Raw genomic sequence first — 18984 nt, 5'->3', positions numbered from 1 at the left:
CCTCTTCTTACAGAAAAGATTAGCTGTCAAGATAAGAATGGATTTTTTATTTTAAAGATTAAAAATAAATTAAATATTTTAAATCACTGTACTTGAGTGAGGGGGAAACATTCTAAGGAAGTCACTAATAGTAAGTTCCTTCACAGTCTCTGGTACAGAGTTACGTAATAATCACACAGTGTCCAGCCATGAGCTCCATCCATGACTATACCACTTAAGATCACAGATCGCACAGCCGAAGGACAGTGTCTTATTTCATTATGTTTTGGGGAGGCAATTCCTTTGAGAAATGCACATATTTAACAGCAGTTTGAAGTAAATACCTTACACAATGTCACTATTAATGGAAAGAGGCAATAAACTGAGATTACAAGGTTTATGTTCTTCCTTGAGCATTTGTGTTCTGGGCTCATGCTTTTACAAAAAAAAATCTGAAAGTGTTAAGAATAAGTACTAAAGACAAACAGTCTCCTAAAGTGGAGAAAAGTACAATGTCTTGGTTCTGCTACTTATTATCTATATAGAATTTAACCAGAGATTTAACCCCTCTAAGCCTCAATTTCCTCTTCCATAAAATTGGAATAATAAATAATAATAAAAGTAACAATAAAGAATAATAGAGCATTTACCTCTGGGGCATTATGAAATTTTTAATCCATGACGGGTGTGGGGGTACATGCCTATAATACAAGCATTTTGGGGGCTAAGGGAAAACAACCATGAATTGGAGGCATGCCTGGACTACACTGTAAGGACATTACCAAAAACCAAACAAACAAATAAAAACAAACAAAAAAAGCACAACTGAATTAGAAGAAACTATGATAAGGGACTTACATACCGATAATACATACTTCTAAAACTTTAAATATTTCATAATTTAAAAAAAACAGCAAATAGACATTTGTCACAAATGGCCAAAAGTACTAGAAAAGATACAATATCTTTGTCCACTGGGTACTATAAATCAATACCACTTCATATTACCAATGCTGCAGGATATTTGATCACACTGTGAATCTCAAAACTGTGTTGTTTACTGGAAAAACCTGTTTCTAGTTGTAGTATGACTCAGCCTTACCACAAATCTTTAATCCCTTTAATCTCTCTGGCTGGAATAAAACACACCCTTAGTTCCCATCTTTAATCCCAAACAATGAAGATAAAAGTTAGTTTGCAGAAGGAAGCATCCATGTTTAAAGTGATGTCTAATTGAGTGGCAGACAGTGATGAATCAGAGAAAGAGGAAGGGGAAGCTACTTGAGAGAAAGCAGTGCAGGGGGGCAGCTTTACAGGACAGTGGTACAGAGACAGGCTGCAGAGAGAACAAGCAACACACAAGTGAAGACAGAACAAGCCAGAGAATAAGAAGAAACCAGAAGATTGGAAAATATTGCCAAACTTAACATGAGGCTGAGAGAAGCCAGATTGAATCAGTCAGCATGGAGAGGAATTCTGAGCCATATAGCTAAGCTGAACCAGCCAGAGCTCAGAAAAAACAAGGAAGGGGTGAGTTTACTCAACAGCAAGTCTGAGATGTTGAAAAGATTCTAGGCTTAGATTAGATTGTACAGGGGCTAGAAGCTTCCAGGACTGGGCCTAGGTTATCAGACAAAGGCAGTAAGCCTCCAAGATGACAATTATATTTGCCATGATGACAAATACACACACACACACACACACACACACACACACACACACACACACAAAGAATCTCTAAAATCAAAGAAAGTTATAAAAATAGTAACACAAAGACATGAAAATGAAACTTTATACCTTTTGGTTCAAATATAAATAGTATAATCATTGGGTGTGTTTATCAGTTCTTCAAACATTTAAGCATAGAATCACTATGTGACCCAGAATATAATTCATCTGCTTGGAATATATTCAAGAGAAAGAAACATACATGTCTACCCAATAACTTACATATAAATTTTCATAAGCAGCATTATTTATGAGAGTCAAAAGTAGCTCAAATGTCCATTAAGCTGATAAATAGATAAACAACACATTGTGTATATACGGTTGGTTGCAATTTAGTCATAGAGACAAATCTACTGACATGTGTTAGAACCAGGATGAACACTGAAAACAGTGTGCTAAGCTTTAAAATATTTGTATCCAACCAATCAACAGAAGCTGCTGAGCCCTGTGGTTGAATTAGGGAAAAGCTGGAAGAAGCTGAGGAGAAGGGTGAACCTGTTAGAGGACCAGCAGTATCAATTAACCTGAACCCCCAAGATCTTTAAGACACTGGACCAACTAGACAGCATACACCAGCTGATATGAGACCCCCAACACATAGACAGCAGAGGACTGCTGGGTCTGGGTTCAGTCAGAGAAGATGCACCTAACCCTCAAGAGACTGGAGACCCCAGGGAGTGTGGAGTCTTATGGGGTGGGAGTGGGGAGTGGGGACACCCTCGTGGAGATGAGGAGAAGGTACAGGATGTAGAACAGTCAGAGGGTGATCTGGAGTGAAAAAAAAGATGGGGATTCAGCCTGTATGTAGCCACCAAACGCAGACAATATTGCTGATGCCAAAAAGTACATGCTAACAGGAGCCTGATATAGGTGTCTCCTGAGAGGCTCTGCCAGATCATGACAAATACAGAGGCAGATGCTTGCAGCTAACCATTAAATTGAGAACAGGGTGCTTAATGGAGGAGTTAGAAAAGGAATTGAAGGAGCTGAAGGAGTTTGTAACCTCATAAGAACAATACCAACCAACCAGAGCTCCCAGGGACTAAACTACTATCCAAAGAGTACACATGGACAGACCCATGACTCCAGCTGCATATGTAGCAGAGGATGAACTTGTGCATCAATGGGATGAGAAGCCTTTGGTCCTGCTAAGGCTCAATGCCCCAGTGTAGGGGAATGTCAGGACAGAGAGGTGGGAGAGAGTGAGTGGGTGAACACCCTCATAGAAGAAGGGGGAGGAGGATGAGATGGGGGGTTTCCGAGGGGAAACTGGGAAGGAAGATAGTGTTTGAAATGTAAATAAATATATCCAATAAAAGAGACTAAAATTATTTTAAAAAGAAGGGCTGGTACATAGTAATAATAGGTGCTCAGTTAAATGAAATTTTAACTCTGAAAATGTCTAAATGTTTTTAGTTTTCTTATTTATCTAAACTCCTGCTTCACTTCCTTTAAGAAAAGAAGTGAAGGGGTTGGTTAGGTGTCTCAGTGGATACAGGCATTTGCTAAGAAACAAGGGCATGAATTTGACTTCCAAGAACAATGTGAAGGTTAATGAGAGAACTTCAGGAAGTTCTCATCTGGCCACCATGCACATAAAGGCATGAATATGTGCACAAACATGATGCAGACATTCAATAATAAAATTAATTAACCTTTAATTTAAAAGAATTTTTAATGATTGGCAATTGAAAAACTGCAATATCTCTACCAGATGAAAGTGCCTCAGTGACATTTCTTTCAAAGGACACTTTACCAGGCTTGATAGTCCACAAATGTCAAGAACAGGGTACTAACGTTTATCAGATAAGGCAGCCTACAATAGCCCCCCCCCCCAAAAAAAAACAGTACATTTAACCAGCCTGCCACCATCCCCAAAGCAGAATGGATGGAACTCTCCCCCAGCTCCCATGTGCTGCTGCTGTCCCAGAGCACGCTGCCTGCTAGCTCCCATCTATGCGATGTTAGCATCCAATGGCTAAGCTTTGCTGCTCCAAGTGTGGTCTGCAACTAGTAGCATAAACTCTGCAGGAAAATGTGTCAGAAAGTGGCAACTCACCTCTAACCAAATCCCAAATGATGAATATGCAGGCATTCTAAAATATCTGACTACACCTGGACTCTCAATCTGCATTTCAGTATGGCTAAGGTATCTTAGACAAATTGCTTCATCCAGAGATTCTTATGCAGGTGGCACTTAGACTCACGGGGAACTGGTTTGGCTTTTATACTATAATAGTAGAGCTACTCCCTGGAGACTGGCTTAATTTGCCTAGGGCCCAAAGTTTTTAAAGTTTCCCTGGCTAATTCTAATGAGGAGTAGGACATGGGAAGTGGTGATTAACTTCTCTAGTCTTGAATGGAATGAGACAGTAAGTACACTGCTCCACTGGGTAGTGAGAACCAAAACGGATCACCTTTGAAGAACTCGCAGTGTCCAATGCCTGGGACATTTAAGTATTCAATAAATGGTGTTACAGTCCCCCTCATAAACCATAAAATAAATACTACAGCAGCAGAGGTAAGGTGAAGAGACTGGGAACACTATCGTGGGTCCCACAATACAGGTGGCTAGCTGCTGCAATACAATCCTACATTATCCTCAGGACAAAGCCTCTTCTTGATACAAAGCCTATTGGAGCTTCAAGGAAACACAGTGTCAAATAAGGGACAAGCCACCTCTCCAAGGTGTCAGGAGGCCAATAGGTACTTGCAGTTTATTGATGGAAAGCAAGGGAAGACTAGGTCAGCAGTTCTGTAGCACAGGAAATCCCCTTAGCACACCTTCCTGATTTACACTGGTTTCTGACACACACCACATGTGTCTTCAACTCTCCCTTCTGCCCCCACTGCAAGTTTTCAATTGTTCAGCTCCACATCTAGGTGATGAAAACTTAAAACCTGTGGTTATAACATCTATGAGAAAGCTCATTTTGAAAGCTTTCTAAATTTCTACTTTACTGCCATGAGGAAAACAGAAGAAACAAAAGACCTCAGTCATCCACTAACACAAAAACCTTAGTGAAGACATTTAATAAGTGTAAGTTCTCTGCTTCGAGTTGTTGAAAACCCTGGCCCCTTGGACTGTGGTGCCAGTCACTGGTTTTTACAAATGTTCTAGGAAACAATAGCATGTATTTTTCCAGTGGTTTTAGGTTACATGTTCAGTTTCACCTACGGATTTTAACTTGGCTAAGGCTGGCCTGGAGTTCCTTTTGAATCTAAATCTCACCGGATTTGCTTTAAGTCTACTCTTCCAGGGGTTCCTAACGGTCGGACAAGGAAGTCTGCACTCTTGCTTTCAAATAATTATGAGAAAATTGACACCCAGCTGAGACTAGCATAGCTATCTCAGACGACAACAGATCGAAGATTTATCTCAGTCGTGGCTACTTCTTAAGTGGCTTTAGTGACCATGTCACTCGAAAGCTCAAGTCCTAGCTCCCATTCGCTTACTCACTCCAGGAAAGGAAGCATCTGCCTCTTCTCTTTTGTTAAGTGCATTATAACAAGTAATGAACGTCTTCCTTTCAATTATTTGCTGGAAATCTCAGCAGTGATTCTAACCTCTCACAGGGCACTCTCACAATCCCCCCTACCCTCTATCTGTGCTCTGGACTCCTACCCTGACCCCAGGCTCAGTCCTCATCTAAGTGTTATGTGGAAACTGGCTCCAAAATCTCTAAGAATGCCATTCTGCAACCTTTGTTTTAAATTAATTAATGTATTTGTTTATTTTAGAGTTTGTCACTAAAGAATAGCTCACAATATGGAAGTGTCTATGCCTAAACTGTACTCCAGCACACATACCCTCCAGAGAAGTGACTTCAGACCCATTACCACAGAACATATCACTGTGCTAGGAAGCCGTGGAAAAACCACAACCTGGATCAACCAATTATTAGTTTGATTACTTAAACAGCCTGAGACATGCAGGAAATGTAATTTCTTGCTCCCTTCAGTTCTTAGTTTCAAGTGGCTACTTAAGAGGTTGTTTGTTGAATTTAAGAAGCCTCAGTTCAAAATAAAGATAGTAAAGAAGGAGCAAAGACAAGGCTTGTTTGAACTCTCACCTACATCAGCTCCCTTTTCCCTCCACAAATTCCCACTAGACCTAGACCTGAAGAAAAAATAAACCAAAATATAACATTACCCAACAATTTTTCAAATGTTTTTGTCCCTACCTGTGCCGCCACTCCCTCCTCAGTGACAGCCGATCGTGTCTACCGCTCCTCCAGTACATACGCTCGCCCTAGTGGGAACTCTAAGAACTGTCCACGGGCACTTCTTTCTCTCCTTCAGTGTTTGCAATCTTTTCTTCCAGTTATCCCTGTGTTTATCAACAACTACAGTGTGACCTAACACACAAGACTATCCATGAGACTAAGGTCTTTCAATACTCCACACGGTTGAATATGTAGCTTTCAGATTCCAGATAAGTGAATGGATGAGCAAATGCAATAAATAAGAGCAGATCCTTTTATCTAAACAAAATGTGGGGAGCAGAGGACTGTATTCTGGTCCTAGTTGTATTAACTACTTTGTATCTGACTTTGTAACACATAGTAAGAGGTTTGCTGCTTAGTCTTGTCAACTTGACACAACCCTAGACAAACCTTGGAGGAGACTATCTAAGTTGAGGAACTGCTTGCATCAGACTGATCTATGGGCATTATCTGTAGGGCACTTTCTTGATCAGTAGCTGGCACAGGAGGACTCAGCCCACTGAAGGTGGTGTCACTCATGGACAGGTGGTCCTCTGTGGTATAAGAAAACAGACTGAGCAGGTCGCAGACATCAAGCCAGTGAAGAGTGTTTCTTCATGACCTCTGCTTGTTTGCCTCCAGTTTCTTCCTCAAATTCCCATCCTGACTTCCCTCAGTGACCTACTGTGCCAGGACAAGTGAGACAAATAACCCTTTCCTCCTCACGTTGCATTTGGTTACAGTGTTTTATCACAGCAATAGAAAGCAAATTAGAACAGAGATCAGTAACGATTACTAGGGTTATTATTCATCCTTAATCCAGGCTAAAACCTGTCTTATAGATTCCTCTTCTGTTTAATTAAGCTCTTGCCTAACTAACTGCCTTCCCTAAACTATAACAACCTTAAAAGTTTTTCCTATATCCTCTGGGCTATAACCTTCTCATTTCTTGTTCTTATAAGTATTTTTTCTGGTGTGTCTTGTGAGTCTTAGTTAAGTCTGTGGCTCACAGAATATTAGAATCAGACGCTATATAGAGACTATATTTGTCTTCATTTTAAATTTACGGAACTTTTTAGAAGAATAAACAACAATCCCAATAGTAGACACTTGTTATAAGAACCAAAACTAGTACTGAAATCTCTGTAAATCCCACAGAAAGAGGCAGAGTTTAAGCCTGCAAGTTTAATGGCTGGCATCATTAAGTTCCTATTCTACAACTCATTAGCTAGGTAGCTTTGGACAATTACCTACACTGTACCACAATTTCTCCTTCTGTAAAATTAGAGGGTTGATGATAAGATAAATGTGCAAATGTGTGTAAATTGCTTTAAATAGTACCTTGCACATGGTAAATATGCAACAATACTGGGTAATGCAATTATTATTGTTATTCAAAGAAACATCATTCTTCAAAAGATCTAAAAGTTATACAAATCTGAATAATTTACCTTTTCCTAGCTTTACAAGCCCACTTTTCTTTAACTATACTTCATATTTCCAGAACAGATTAAAAGAATTGGGTTTAAAACCTACTACCTTCAACACATATATACAGACAGACAAGAATTCCCCACTACCTGCCAAATGCATTTTAATCCTTCAGTGCATATCAGAAACTATAGGCAATTAATTTTACATACATAAATACATGTATACAAACACTATATTTCCCTGTATATACATACTTACAATCAAGTTTTATTTGTAAATTCAACAAAATAAAATAACTAATAATAAAACAGAGCAATTTGGGGATGAAAAGATGCCTCAGTAGTTGAAGAACTTGTAGAAACCCAAGTTCAGTTCTCAGCATTCCAGTTCACAATCATCCATAACTGAAGTTGCAGAATATCACATTCCTCTCTGGAATTTAGAGAGAGAGTACCAGGCACACACATGTTGTATATACACATATGCAGACAGCACACACATGTACATACACACACACACAGAACAGAGAGAGAGGGAATGCATTTAACTTTGTAACTAACAAAAGTACTTTGACCCCATGCAGTATGGTGATGACTAAGTGGTCATTAACTACTTCTGAAATGTTCAGTTCCCAACACCTATGCGAGACATCTCACAATTGCCTGTAACTCAATCTCCAGAGGTATCTGATACCTCTGGTATCTCTAGGTACCTGCATATACATGCACAAACTACACAGAAATACATATACATACACAAAATTAAAATATTTTTAAATAATAAAAGTTAAAAGGCCTAGCCTTGTAGCTCATTGATACTGGTTCTGGGGGCTAGGGTTCCATCCTGAGTACTACAAACAAAAAACAAAACAAAATAAAAACTACCTGGAACTAAAGCATCTCAGTGAGTAAAGTAACACAACAAAACCCCAGCTTGCTTTTTCTCTACAAAAGAAGGAAGTATAACATAAAAAGTATCAAGCACAGGGCAATGTAACACAGGCCTTTAATTTGAAGCACTCACCAGGCAGAGGCAGGAAAATTTCTGTGAATTCAAGTCCAGCCTGGTCTACAGAGTGAGTTTCAGAACAGCCAGGGCTACACAGTGAAACCTGATTTAAAAAACACAAAACTTGAAACAAAAAAACCCAGTATCAAACATATGCTAAGGCTTTCATTTTAAAAGCCTGCTATTGTAAGTGAATGAATAATCCAATTTTAAATGATCTATTGCTCTCAATATGGTTCATAACTCAAACTTTCTCAGGTGCAGATACTATAACACACTGTAGCTAAAGGTCATGAATGGGCAGAAATTAAATGTCTTTGAAAGTTAGGGTTGAAATATGCTCTTGAGCTGGGGATGTATTAATAGTTTGCTGGTAGGATACTTGCCTAATATGTACCAAGACCCAAGTTTACAAAAGCCAGACCCATGAGAAAATCTGGGAAGGTCAACAGGCTAGGGAAGGAGGGTGGGAGGAAAAAAAGGAAGATGGGGAGAAAAGATGTCCTTTCTGTTTCAGTAAAAAAGATAAGACAACAACACCAGTTTTTGTTTTCCCTGTAGAGCCAATTCTATTTTTACTATGTCTAAAACTTAAGATTATCAAAATTTGATCTAGATTTAATTAATCAAGCTTTCATATGCACATACATCCTTCCTTTTCTTTTTAAATTACATATTTCATGTCTCCCAAAAATGCATTTGAATATCATAAAAGTCAATTTAGATGAATTTCTAGCAATATGAATTTGTTTGAAATCATTTCTCACATGTAGTTTTCTCCTTTTAATACAAACTTTTCATAATTAACAGGAAATGTGGAAAATAGTCTAACATAGCTCTAACATATGAAGACAACGCTGACATACTTTCCCATGCAGCCAGGATGGCCTCCTTTCTGTCCAACCATGCATTAATGTCATTTCCCATGTTCCTCCCAGTTTTGGTTTCTCTCCTGGTCTTTATATCTCTAAAATCTACATCATTCACGAATTCAGTCTTGCTATACTTGTGCAAACTGATTCTCCTCAAATCCTAATTCTTTGCTGCCTTAGTGTTACTCTTCACACGGGAAAAGAATCTCCGAGTATGTACTGAACCCAGCACTGCTGTCTGTTAATAAATATTACACACAACATAAATGGCCTGGTTTGCTTTAAAGTTATCCTTACTTATTTCAACATTGAGTTATGTATTTCTCCCAAAGCAATTAACACTAATATTCAAATGATGATTTGGAACATCTTTTATTTATTTTATATTTTATTTTTTCATTGTTTGGCATAAGATTAAATCTAAAATAATTAGTAATTTTTGGATTTTGTGAACTAAGTTTCAGAAAACGCTCTGTGAAATGAGATAATGGACACTGGGTCGAGGCGACTGCAGATGCTGACAGCTGCGCTGCTCCTACACCATGCGTCTCTGTTAATGAGATACGAGCAGAAAGGACAGAAATTAACTACTGATCTTATTTAAGCTTGAAAACCTTCCCAGAGCTATGGAACAATAACAGTATCTGTGGCATGCCTTAGAGTCTAACAAGGTATGCTCAAATCCATTGTTCCAAATAGAAGAAGCTCTCTGAAGGGTCTCCATGAAGAGAAAACTACATGAAACTGTAAAACAAGCACAAGTATTCAAAGAACTGAAAACTCAAGCAGGAATCATAGATGGGAAACGAAGAAAAGCAAAACTCAAGATGAAGAAAAGCGTGCACAGTGACCCTTACTGCCCTGTGCAAATATTCCAATTGAATAAAGGTGACTTAATGCATAGCCTAGAAGCAAGACAACTTCGAAGAGCAAAGATAAAAGGTATGTATCCGTAGCTGAAATAATGAAAACTGTTATTTAACTATATTAAGAATGAACTTTATGGAAGCACGCAGTGGAGGAAAAGAATAAAGAATTTTTACATATGCCTTGACTCATTACTAATTGGTCACTTTTACCTCCCTGCAGCTTTTCACGGTGCTTTTAAACTAGTGGGAATATTTACTGAAGATTTTTCATGTGTCAGTTGCATGATAGTTAGCTACAATCTCCTCCTATATGCTGCATATTAGTTAGAAAGGTAAACCAAACACATTTATGGGAGGCTGCATGTCAATATGAGGTATAAAGAGCCAAACGAGTAGAAAGAACAAAAGCATGCCTTCCAGAATAAGAAGAGAGCACTTGGAACTTCTTGTTTAAGAGAGATTGTACAAATAAAGAGAATTGCGGTGTCCCTTTCTGCCAGAACATACTGATACAGAAGAGGGTGCTTGCAGCTAACCATCAGACTGAACACAAGGACCCTAATCTAATAAAGGAGCTTAAAAAGGGACTGAAGGAGCTGAAAGGGTCTGCAACCCCATGGAAAGAACAAAATTATCAACTAACCAAACCCACCACAGCTCCCTGTAAAACACCAACCAATGAGTTCACATGGAGAGACCCATGGCTCCAGGTGCATATCCATCAGAGAATAGCATTCTCTGGCATCAATGGGAGGAGAGGCCTTTGGTCCAGGGAAGGCTTGTTTTCCCAGTGCCAAGGTGCTGAGGTGGGAGAGGGTGGTTGGGAGAAGGAGCACCTTCATGGAGGCAATGGGAGGAGGAGAGGGATGAAAGTGAGGGAAGGAGAGAACATCTGAAATGCAAATGCAGAGAATATCCAATAAAAAAAGAATTATATATGATGGGGTGAGATCTGAACAGAGCCAGGAGAAAGTCATTCAAGCAGAAATATAGTAGCTAGAAAGGAAGGAAGGAAGGACGGAAGGGAGGAAGGAAGAAAGGAAGGAAGGAAGGAACAAAGAAAGAAACAAAGAAAGAAAGGAAGAAAGAAAGAAAAAAAACATGTGCTTGGCATAAGAAAGTAAGTACTTCAGGGAGATATAAATAATCAAGGAAGGCCATATAAAAATTATACAGAAACCTAGGGCAGTAAAAGCTGGAACTGAGTGTGGACGGCTTTAAACACCATGTAGAAGAAGGTTCGATGCTCCAGTGTAGGGGAATGCCAGGGCAGAGAGGTAGGAGGGAGTGGGTGGGTGGGTGAACACTCTCACAGTCAGGGGGAAGGGGAGATAAGATAGGGGTATTCCAGACAAGAGACTGGAAAAGGGGATAACATTTGAAATGTAAGTAAAGAAAATATCCAATAAAAAGAAAAAAAGTATCAAATAATCAAGAGTTTCTAGCAAAAAGAAGTAAACAAAATTTTAGACATTTGGGTTTTAATATGCATAATAAATGGTGTACATCTTCATTACAGACATGTTTGTAGCCATACAGAGAGACATACAAATAAAGACACTGAAAACATAATGAAGAGGGATAGGCTACACCAAAACAGACCTAAGAAGGAAGTGTTCACCCAAGATTATGTTGTGGGAGACAAGCAAAGCCTATCACACAGAACAGAGAGTCAGACAAACATGAGAGTCACAGGGCTACAAATTGCTCGGTTTTACTTCCTCCACCATTACCATGCTTATCTGAAATTCAAACTGACCCAGCATAGGGCAAAATAAGTCATTGTTCCAAACTGCTATATAAGCGATGGCTTCACAAGGTTCAATGAAGTACAAGTGTTCTACTGTGTTGCAAAAGTATTTGGAAAATAGAAGCCACATGACTTACTAATTGCATATTAATTCAAAAGAGAAAAACCACAACAGAGTAGCAATATGAGTAAATTAACTAGAAAAATGTGGGGTTTGTCCAAACAAAAGCTACAGTTCATTGTACCGATAGTATATCATAAAACTAAAGATTAATCTCCTCTCTGATCATCTCACACACTCAAACACAAACACACACACACACACACACACAGCTTCCTTGGCACCTCATATCCCTATCTTAAAATGTCCATATGTTCTTTTAAACCTTCCAAATGATTCCTTACATCAAACTCCTTTTCAGGGAGATGGGGATAGGAGGGGAAGGAGATAACATTTGAAATGTAAATACAAAATATCCTGTAAGATAATTTTTTTTAAAACTCCTTCTTTTCACACTGACTTCAATCTTTCTTAACCTTAATCATTACTAACATTTTACATCATTAACTATAAATGTTGCAAGAGCCTTTAGCCTTCTTATAGTGTTTTACCAGCAATGAAATATTTACAAATTGTTTTTTATAATCCTCACAGAAAAATGAACAGCAGGTATTATCAACATCCACATTACTGAGAAGCAGTAAGCCCAGGACCACACATTCATAAGTGTTAGATCCTGGCCTACATTGTGAACTTTCTAAGCCCAAGTTCCAAGTATCATTGGGTTTCATTATGTATTTGTGAGACATTGTTATTCAATATCATGTTTAATTAAATATGTTTTAATAAGGTGCCTTAATGGTCAATTATGTAATGCAGAGCCATTTACTAAAAGAATCTAATTATTTTGAGTTGTTTATGATGATTGCAATAATCACTGGATAAAAACTGACAAGAAAATAGATTGTTAGTAAAATTGTTATTGTACCAAAATGTTTTTTGTCTTAAATTCTGCAATGTAACATTTAACACCAAAGACAACCTGGGTGATTTAAGGATAGTGAGCATCAAAGGGCAGGAACAGGGCATTTCTACTCTCTTTAACTCTGGTAAGGCCTCTACTGTTGATATAGTTCAGAGCATCCTATTACCAGGGAGACATAAATCAGAAGGAGTTCAGCTAGGAGCAATAAAACAGATTATGTCTGAACAGGCTGACTTAAAAGAAAGTTTTAAAAGAATTAAATCCAGGTAGTCTGTGGGGCTGGTACCCACACCAAAAAAATAAGTTATTTTGAAAGTATGCATTTTTAAATATATAAGTATCACTGTGCATATCTGAAAGAATATTTAGAAAAAGAAAGTTCAGGAGAAATTTGCAGTTGTGAAAGAAAACCAAAGAGAGGAGAATTTACTCCCTCGGGCATGGTTAATAAAAGTACCCTCCTCTGGGTGTTCAGTGTCCGGTGAGGTGGGGAGGAAAGTTCACCCAGGACTCTAAGGTGATGACCCTGGAGGAGCGGCAGGGCTGGAGGTGAAGAGGACTTTCTATTCTTGTATTTTGAGAGTTGTTTTTTCCCTGCTTTTGTTTTTAATTCTGTGACATTTTACAGCTATCTGCCAATTCCTTTTCTCCTCCTGATGTCCACTTTCTCCTTTCAAAAAGGTAAATAAACTGTATTCTTCACTTCAAGCAGAATTTACTGTGTTCAGTGAGGGGTTTGGCAGGATTTTAAATGCAAGATTTAAAGAAAAGAGTGAACCGCTAGCATATATTGTTCTTTTTTCCCTCCCAGCAATTTCTGCGGCTCTTACAAGTTTTTCCAAAAACTAAAAAGGAAGTGGTTTAAAGAATCTGAACAAAAACTATCTTATCAGGACGATCATTAATATACCCCATCTCTGTCTGATGCCAGAGATGACAGTGACCCTGAGAGTGTGAAACCCTGGCTCTCACCACCCAAGTGGCTGTTCGCATTGTCTTTTACATTTCAGTGTCTCATGCTGAGTGACAGCAAACTCTGCATGCAATTCACATTTTATAGCAATGACCTTCACCTTTGGAAAGATGGGTTCTTAAACACCTTCACTCTTGGGTGAATTGAGTGAGTTTTAGTAATGTTTCAAACTCAACAAGCTGCCATCTTTCCCCTTGTGACTCTGGTGTGCTCACACACACACACACACACACACACACATACATACACACACACACACACACACACACACACACACACCTCATTCAGTGGAGTCCTAAAATTACAAAGGTATCTCCTTATTCTGGTAATTTATAAGAACAAGTAAAAAAAAAAAAAAAAAAAGCCCAAGGACTCAGAAAACCTATTCCCAGTTCTTCAAAATAATAATATACTAACACTGTGAGAAAGAAGAGCAGGAGAGAGAGACACAGAGAGACAGAGAGAGACAGAGACACAGAGAGAGTACCCAAAGAAACACCAATGGGTCTTTTACCAACTTTAACAATGAGTTAATGAGTAGCTGAAGACCCTACAATTTCTACCTATCTCTGAAAGAAATTCTATCTCTCTGATCACACTAAAAATGTCATAAATAGAAACCTTTTATAGAAAATGGTTAAATACAATTTTCATTTGTTCTTAATAAAAATAAAATTGTTCAAATTTATAATGATTGGCCTCTCACACAGGAATAAAATGTGGACTTTCAAAGCCTTTGCAAGCCTCTAGCTGTAAGGAAGGCTGACATCTGCGGTGCCACTGTTAAACTGAGGGAAAACATATGACTGGAGACAAGGCAGTCCAAAGAGAGAAAACACTGCAAAGATTTCCAAACCTTGTCAACAGTGGAACAACATAAAAGGTGTTATTCCATTAAATTTTAGACTGGGTTTCAAAAAGGTTAAGTCTCTGTTGCCCGGCCCAGGAAAACAAGAAATAAGACAAATAAATGGCACATGTGCCTAGAACTTTAGGAATGAAATGTGCCTGGCTCTTTAATAATCTATGAACCTGGTTAAAACCTCAGAACTAGCCCATGGAAATGTGGCCTATAGGCTCCAGAACTTTGTAGACTACCTCCCAGCACAAAAGCCTGGACCTGGGCGACCTGGGGAGCTCCCTTTGCACTGTCCTCCCAGGAGTCTGGAGTCACTCCCAAGCCTGCTGCTTCTAGCTTTTCAGAGGAACTTCAAACAGGCTCTGCTCCAAGTTGGCCCCTAACACACACACACACACACACACACACACACACACACACACACACACACTGCTTGATCCCACCTCCCAGTTTACTCCAACACTCAAAATCGGGACCAAATTTCTCACCATCCTCATAGTTTTTGAGATAGTAATCCGGGCCCGGGCCCCCGCGGCTTTTCGCCGGATTTCTCAGGTTCTGGAACTGCAGGAAATCCGTTCTTTTGCCCCCGAAGCGCAGAAAGGCGGGCGAGAGTCCCCGGGCCAGGGTCACCAGACGCTTGGAGCTGCAGGGGTAGAGAAAGAGAGAGGAAAGGATCCCGGGAGAAGGCTAGAGCGCACCAGGAGACCTGGCGGCAGATTTATTCTCTAAGCCCACTCCAGCTTGCACTCAGAGCCCAGTGCGGACTGCTTTGCGGCCGCTGCTTGTACCGACTGTGCTGCCCGCTTTACCCTCAGCCTCCGGATTCCCTGGGGCTGTTCCCTGATCCCGACTGGGCGCATCTGCGCCTTCCCACCCACACCTTGATTCCCAACAAACTGGTTTTCTAAAGGATTGGAGATATGCTTGTTCCGTGTGTTGGGTCAGGGGCACTTATGTGGCGAACTTGGGGCCAAGGCGCAACTGGCTGGCTTCTGCCACTACCAGGAAAGCGCTCCTGGCATAGATGCGCATGGAGCTGAAGTCCGCGTTGCCTCCCTGGCACCGGGGGCATAAGTAACCTCCAAAATGGTAAAACTTGGCCTACTTTCTCTAAACCCAGGCACAACATCTAAAGTCAAAAGGATTTTTTTTAATACCAAAATTGATTTTCCTATTCTATTACATCATAACTGGTTAGCTTCCCAAATCTTCAGGTAGAGAGGTTCCCAGAATAAATCCTAGCCTTACAGAGGATTCTCCCGAACCCACCCACCAAAAGTAAAACCTGTGTCTTTCAGCACTTGAAATAATGTAGCCTGGTCTCAAGAGAACATTCTCTCCAACACACACACACACACACACACACACACACACACACACACGCATAAGCACAAGCACAAGCACACGCGCGCACACACGGAGAGACACACAGAGACACACACGCGCGCGCGCACACACACACAGACACACACGCGCGCGCACACACAGACACATACATACACACACACACACACACACACACACACACACACACACACACACACGCCCCTCTCTTGGCTCCAATTGGGCTTTTTCTTTTTCCTTGGCGGTTTGATAGCGCTTGGATTTTAAAAAAGAGTCTGGCAATTTTTGGAACTTGTGTGTCAGAAATGTTTGAGTACTAGAACAATAGCATTTTAATCTATCCATTTTCAAGATTTCCATCAAAAGGTTTTTTTTAAAGCCAACGACAACGACGGCTACTCTCGGAAGTAACTGGGAACCAGCCCTGCAGATGTTGTTAATGCTGAGAAAACCGGCTGCTGATATCCGAGTCTATACATCATTTTTAACGCTTTGATAGTTCAGGTTGTGAGAATTCAAATCAAAATGGAGACGTTAAAGTGTATCGCAAAGGAGTTGGATTCAAAGGGCACAGAAGTAAAAAGAAACTCCACTTTCAGACACTTTGGGATAAGGTACACGTCTACCCTGCGAGATGGCCTGAAGGTTTGGCTGAGCTCTCCAGGACGGAGTTGCAGGGCGGGCGCAGTTCAGGCGTCGCGTGGGCCGGCTGAGCGCAGAAGGGACGTCTGCGCGAGTGCGGCCCCAGGGAAACGCCGCATTTCCAATCTTCCGGATAAAGCCTGCAGAGCCAATGCAAATGCGCCCCGCCACGGCTTCTTCCCCGAAAAGCTGCCTTCCAGAATTTTTCTGCAGCAGGCAAATATTTAGCGCGAACAAGCTGACATTTTTTTAAAGGAGGAGGAGGAAGAAAAAAACTCGGAGGAGTCCGCGCAGCTAGAACAATGCAATGCAAGTGGGGCGTGCATTTAGGAAAAACCCTGTTGCACCCCCACATTTGGATGAATTCAGAGAAGCAGTCTGCTGCACAGAAAAGCTTTCAAGGATGAAACCCGGTAGTGCAGCGCTGTTCCCGCCGCCCTCCCAACAACTGTACCTTCTGGAACCCCCGAAACGGCCTCCGTATTGTTGGCGACGACCTCCGAGTCTTTACGCTAGCTACCCGGACCTGGAAGGAGCGCTCAGCACAGTGCCTACAGCTACCTGCTGCGTCTGCAGACCTGAGGCTGAGCGCTAAGGGGCGGGTGCACCCGGAAAAGCAAAACTCTAAGGGTGAAAAATGCTCACTAAAGATGTGAGTCGAACACAGCCTCGGATCTGGAATGGGATGAAGAGCACTCTAGACTCTTTGGAACAGCCCAAACTGAGAGTCCAACTTGGAGGGAATTTTCAAAAACTTAACAGATTCAATATTGCAGAGGTTTATTCTCCCTTTTTTTTCTTCTGTGTTTTTTTTTTCTTTTTATTTCCGCCACCCCCTCTTTGCTACCATTGCTGATGGGAAGGGATCGCGGTTGCTCCACTGCCTGAATAGTAACGAGCCCAAGCCCAGAAGAGAAGAGGGTGAACCCAACTAGATTGCCAGGGAGTCTCAATCTTCAGGTTTGCTAATCCACCACTGCCTTTGGGTTCAAACCACCCAACAGTTCCCCCTGAGAGTTTCTAGGACCTTTATGGATCGCGTATGATGTACACTACGACCCGAGCAAAGATTATTTTTCCTGTAAAAAACTAAACTATGCAGTTACCAAGGAAAACTCAAAGAGGAGGGTGGAGGGGGAAGGGCTCCATCTATAAAAACTGTCTTACAAAGTCAAGCCTAGTAATGACAGCGGAGGGTACAAAATACAAATATTTAACTCCAATCCAACTTGCTCACCGCGCAGGACTCTCCTATCTGGGTGTAAGAACTGATGGAACCATCTTTCCGAGCAAATTCCACTTTCGTGCAATCTCCCAACTGAACACTCGGACACAGGCACACTGCTTTCTCTCTCACACAACCACTCCTCTGGAGTCTTTGTTGTTCCAGATCTTCCCTTTTGTAACTTCCCTGAACCTCTTGTTTCTTTTTCAGAAGGGGAGACTAATTGTGGATAGATGTAAGCACAACATTTTTTCAGTCATAACTGATAAGTTTCTGACATGCCTTCTGCATTGCAAACATGTGCATCTTAATAGAAAACACTGCTTTCCTCAATCACTAGTTACAGCCTCACAGCAAATATTCCAGGAGGGGAAAACCTCCCTTTTCTCTTGGAAAGACAGATCATTTGCTGCTGCTGCTGCTGCTGCTGCTGCTGCTGCTGCTCCTGATGCTGTACCTCCTCCTCTTCTCCTTCTCCTCCTCCTTCTTCTTAGTCTTCTTTTTTTTTTTTTTTCTCCACTTTTTCTTGCCCCTTTGGAGCAGGGGATAGGAAGAGAATAGGGGTGGAGGGTACTGAAATGTTTAGATGATCCTTCGAAGCCCCTGCCTTACCTTAAGAAATCGAGCCAGCCATCATGAATGATGGAGGGATCCAGCTGCAGAGAGAGGAAGTTCTCATTGACTGTCCTGACTGGGTTCTTGGTGCTCACATCAAGTAGAATCAGGGTCTTTTCCTTCAAACCTGTAGCTCTGTCTACAGGCAAAGGTCTCCTGTTTCCAGCGTGGAAGGAGAAGGAGAGATGGAGCAACAGAGCCAAGAAGAGAGCCACTAGGGCTGGGGACGAGGGGGGGCGGGAGCTGCTGGAGGACATGGCTTCGGGGAAAGCACAGAGCACCCTCATTAAATTCCTCTGATTTAAACTTCTCTCCCTACTGGGTCTCGATGGTGACTAATTGTCCTTATCTAAAGTGTGTGTCTATCTGCCCCCCTCCTTCGCCCCCCCCCCTTATTCTCTTTCGCCCTCACTCCCTCGATCTTGCTCGCTTGCTCGCATTTTTTTTTTCAGTGTTTTGGTGCTGGTGGAGCGAACTCACGCCCCTAGCCAG

The 18984-nt window shown here is 41.0% G+C and overlaps 1 protein-coding gene across 3 annotated transcripts in view; it reads right to left on the bottom strand.

Annotated features, from left to right (window-relative positions):
* The window catches only part of HPSE2 (heparanase 2 (inactive)), a gene marked incomplete at both ends in the record, with an annotated part of 624570 nt that extends 605791 nt beyond the window's left edge, over window positions 1–18779 (bottom strand). For all 3 annotated transcript variants that reach the window (XM_080913133.1, XM_080913134.1, XM_080913135.1), the window contains 2 exons: window positions 15152–15309; window positions 18490–18779. In XM_080913133.1, the coding sequence (XP_080769259.1) occupies window positions 15152–15309; window positions 18490–18779 (448 nt within the window). The remainder of the gene's footprint in view (window positions 1–15151; window positions 15310–18489) is intronic.
* Between the last annotated feature and the right edge of the window lie 205 nt (window positions 18780–18984).

The sequence above is a fragment of the Micromys minutus genome, assembly GCF_963924665.1.
Source record: "Micromys minutus genome assembly, chromosome: 2".
Classification (NCBI taxonomy): domain Eukaryota; kingdom Metazoa; phylum Chordata; class Mammalia; order Rodentia; family Muridae; genus Micromys; species Micromys minutus.
This window is presented reverse-complemented; position numbering and strand designations above follow the sequence as displayed.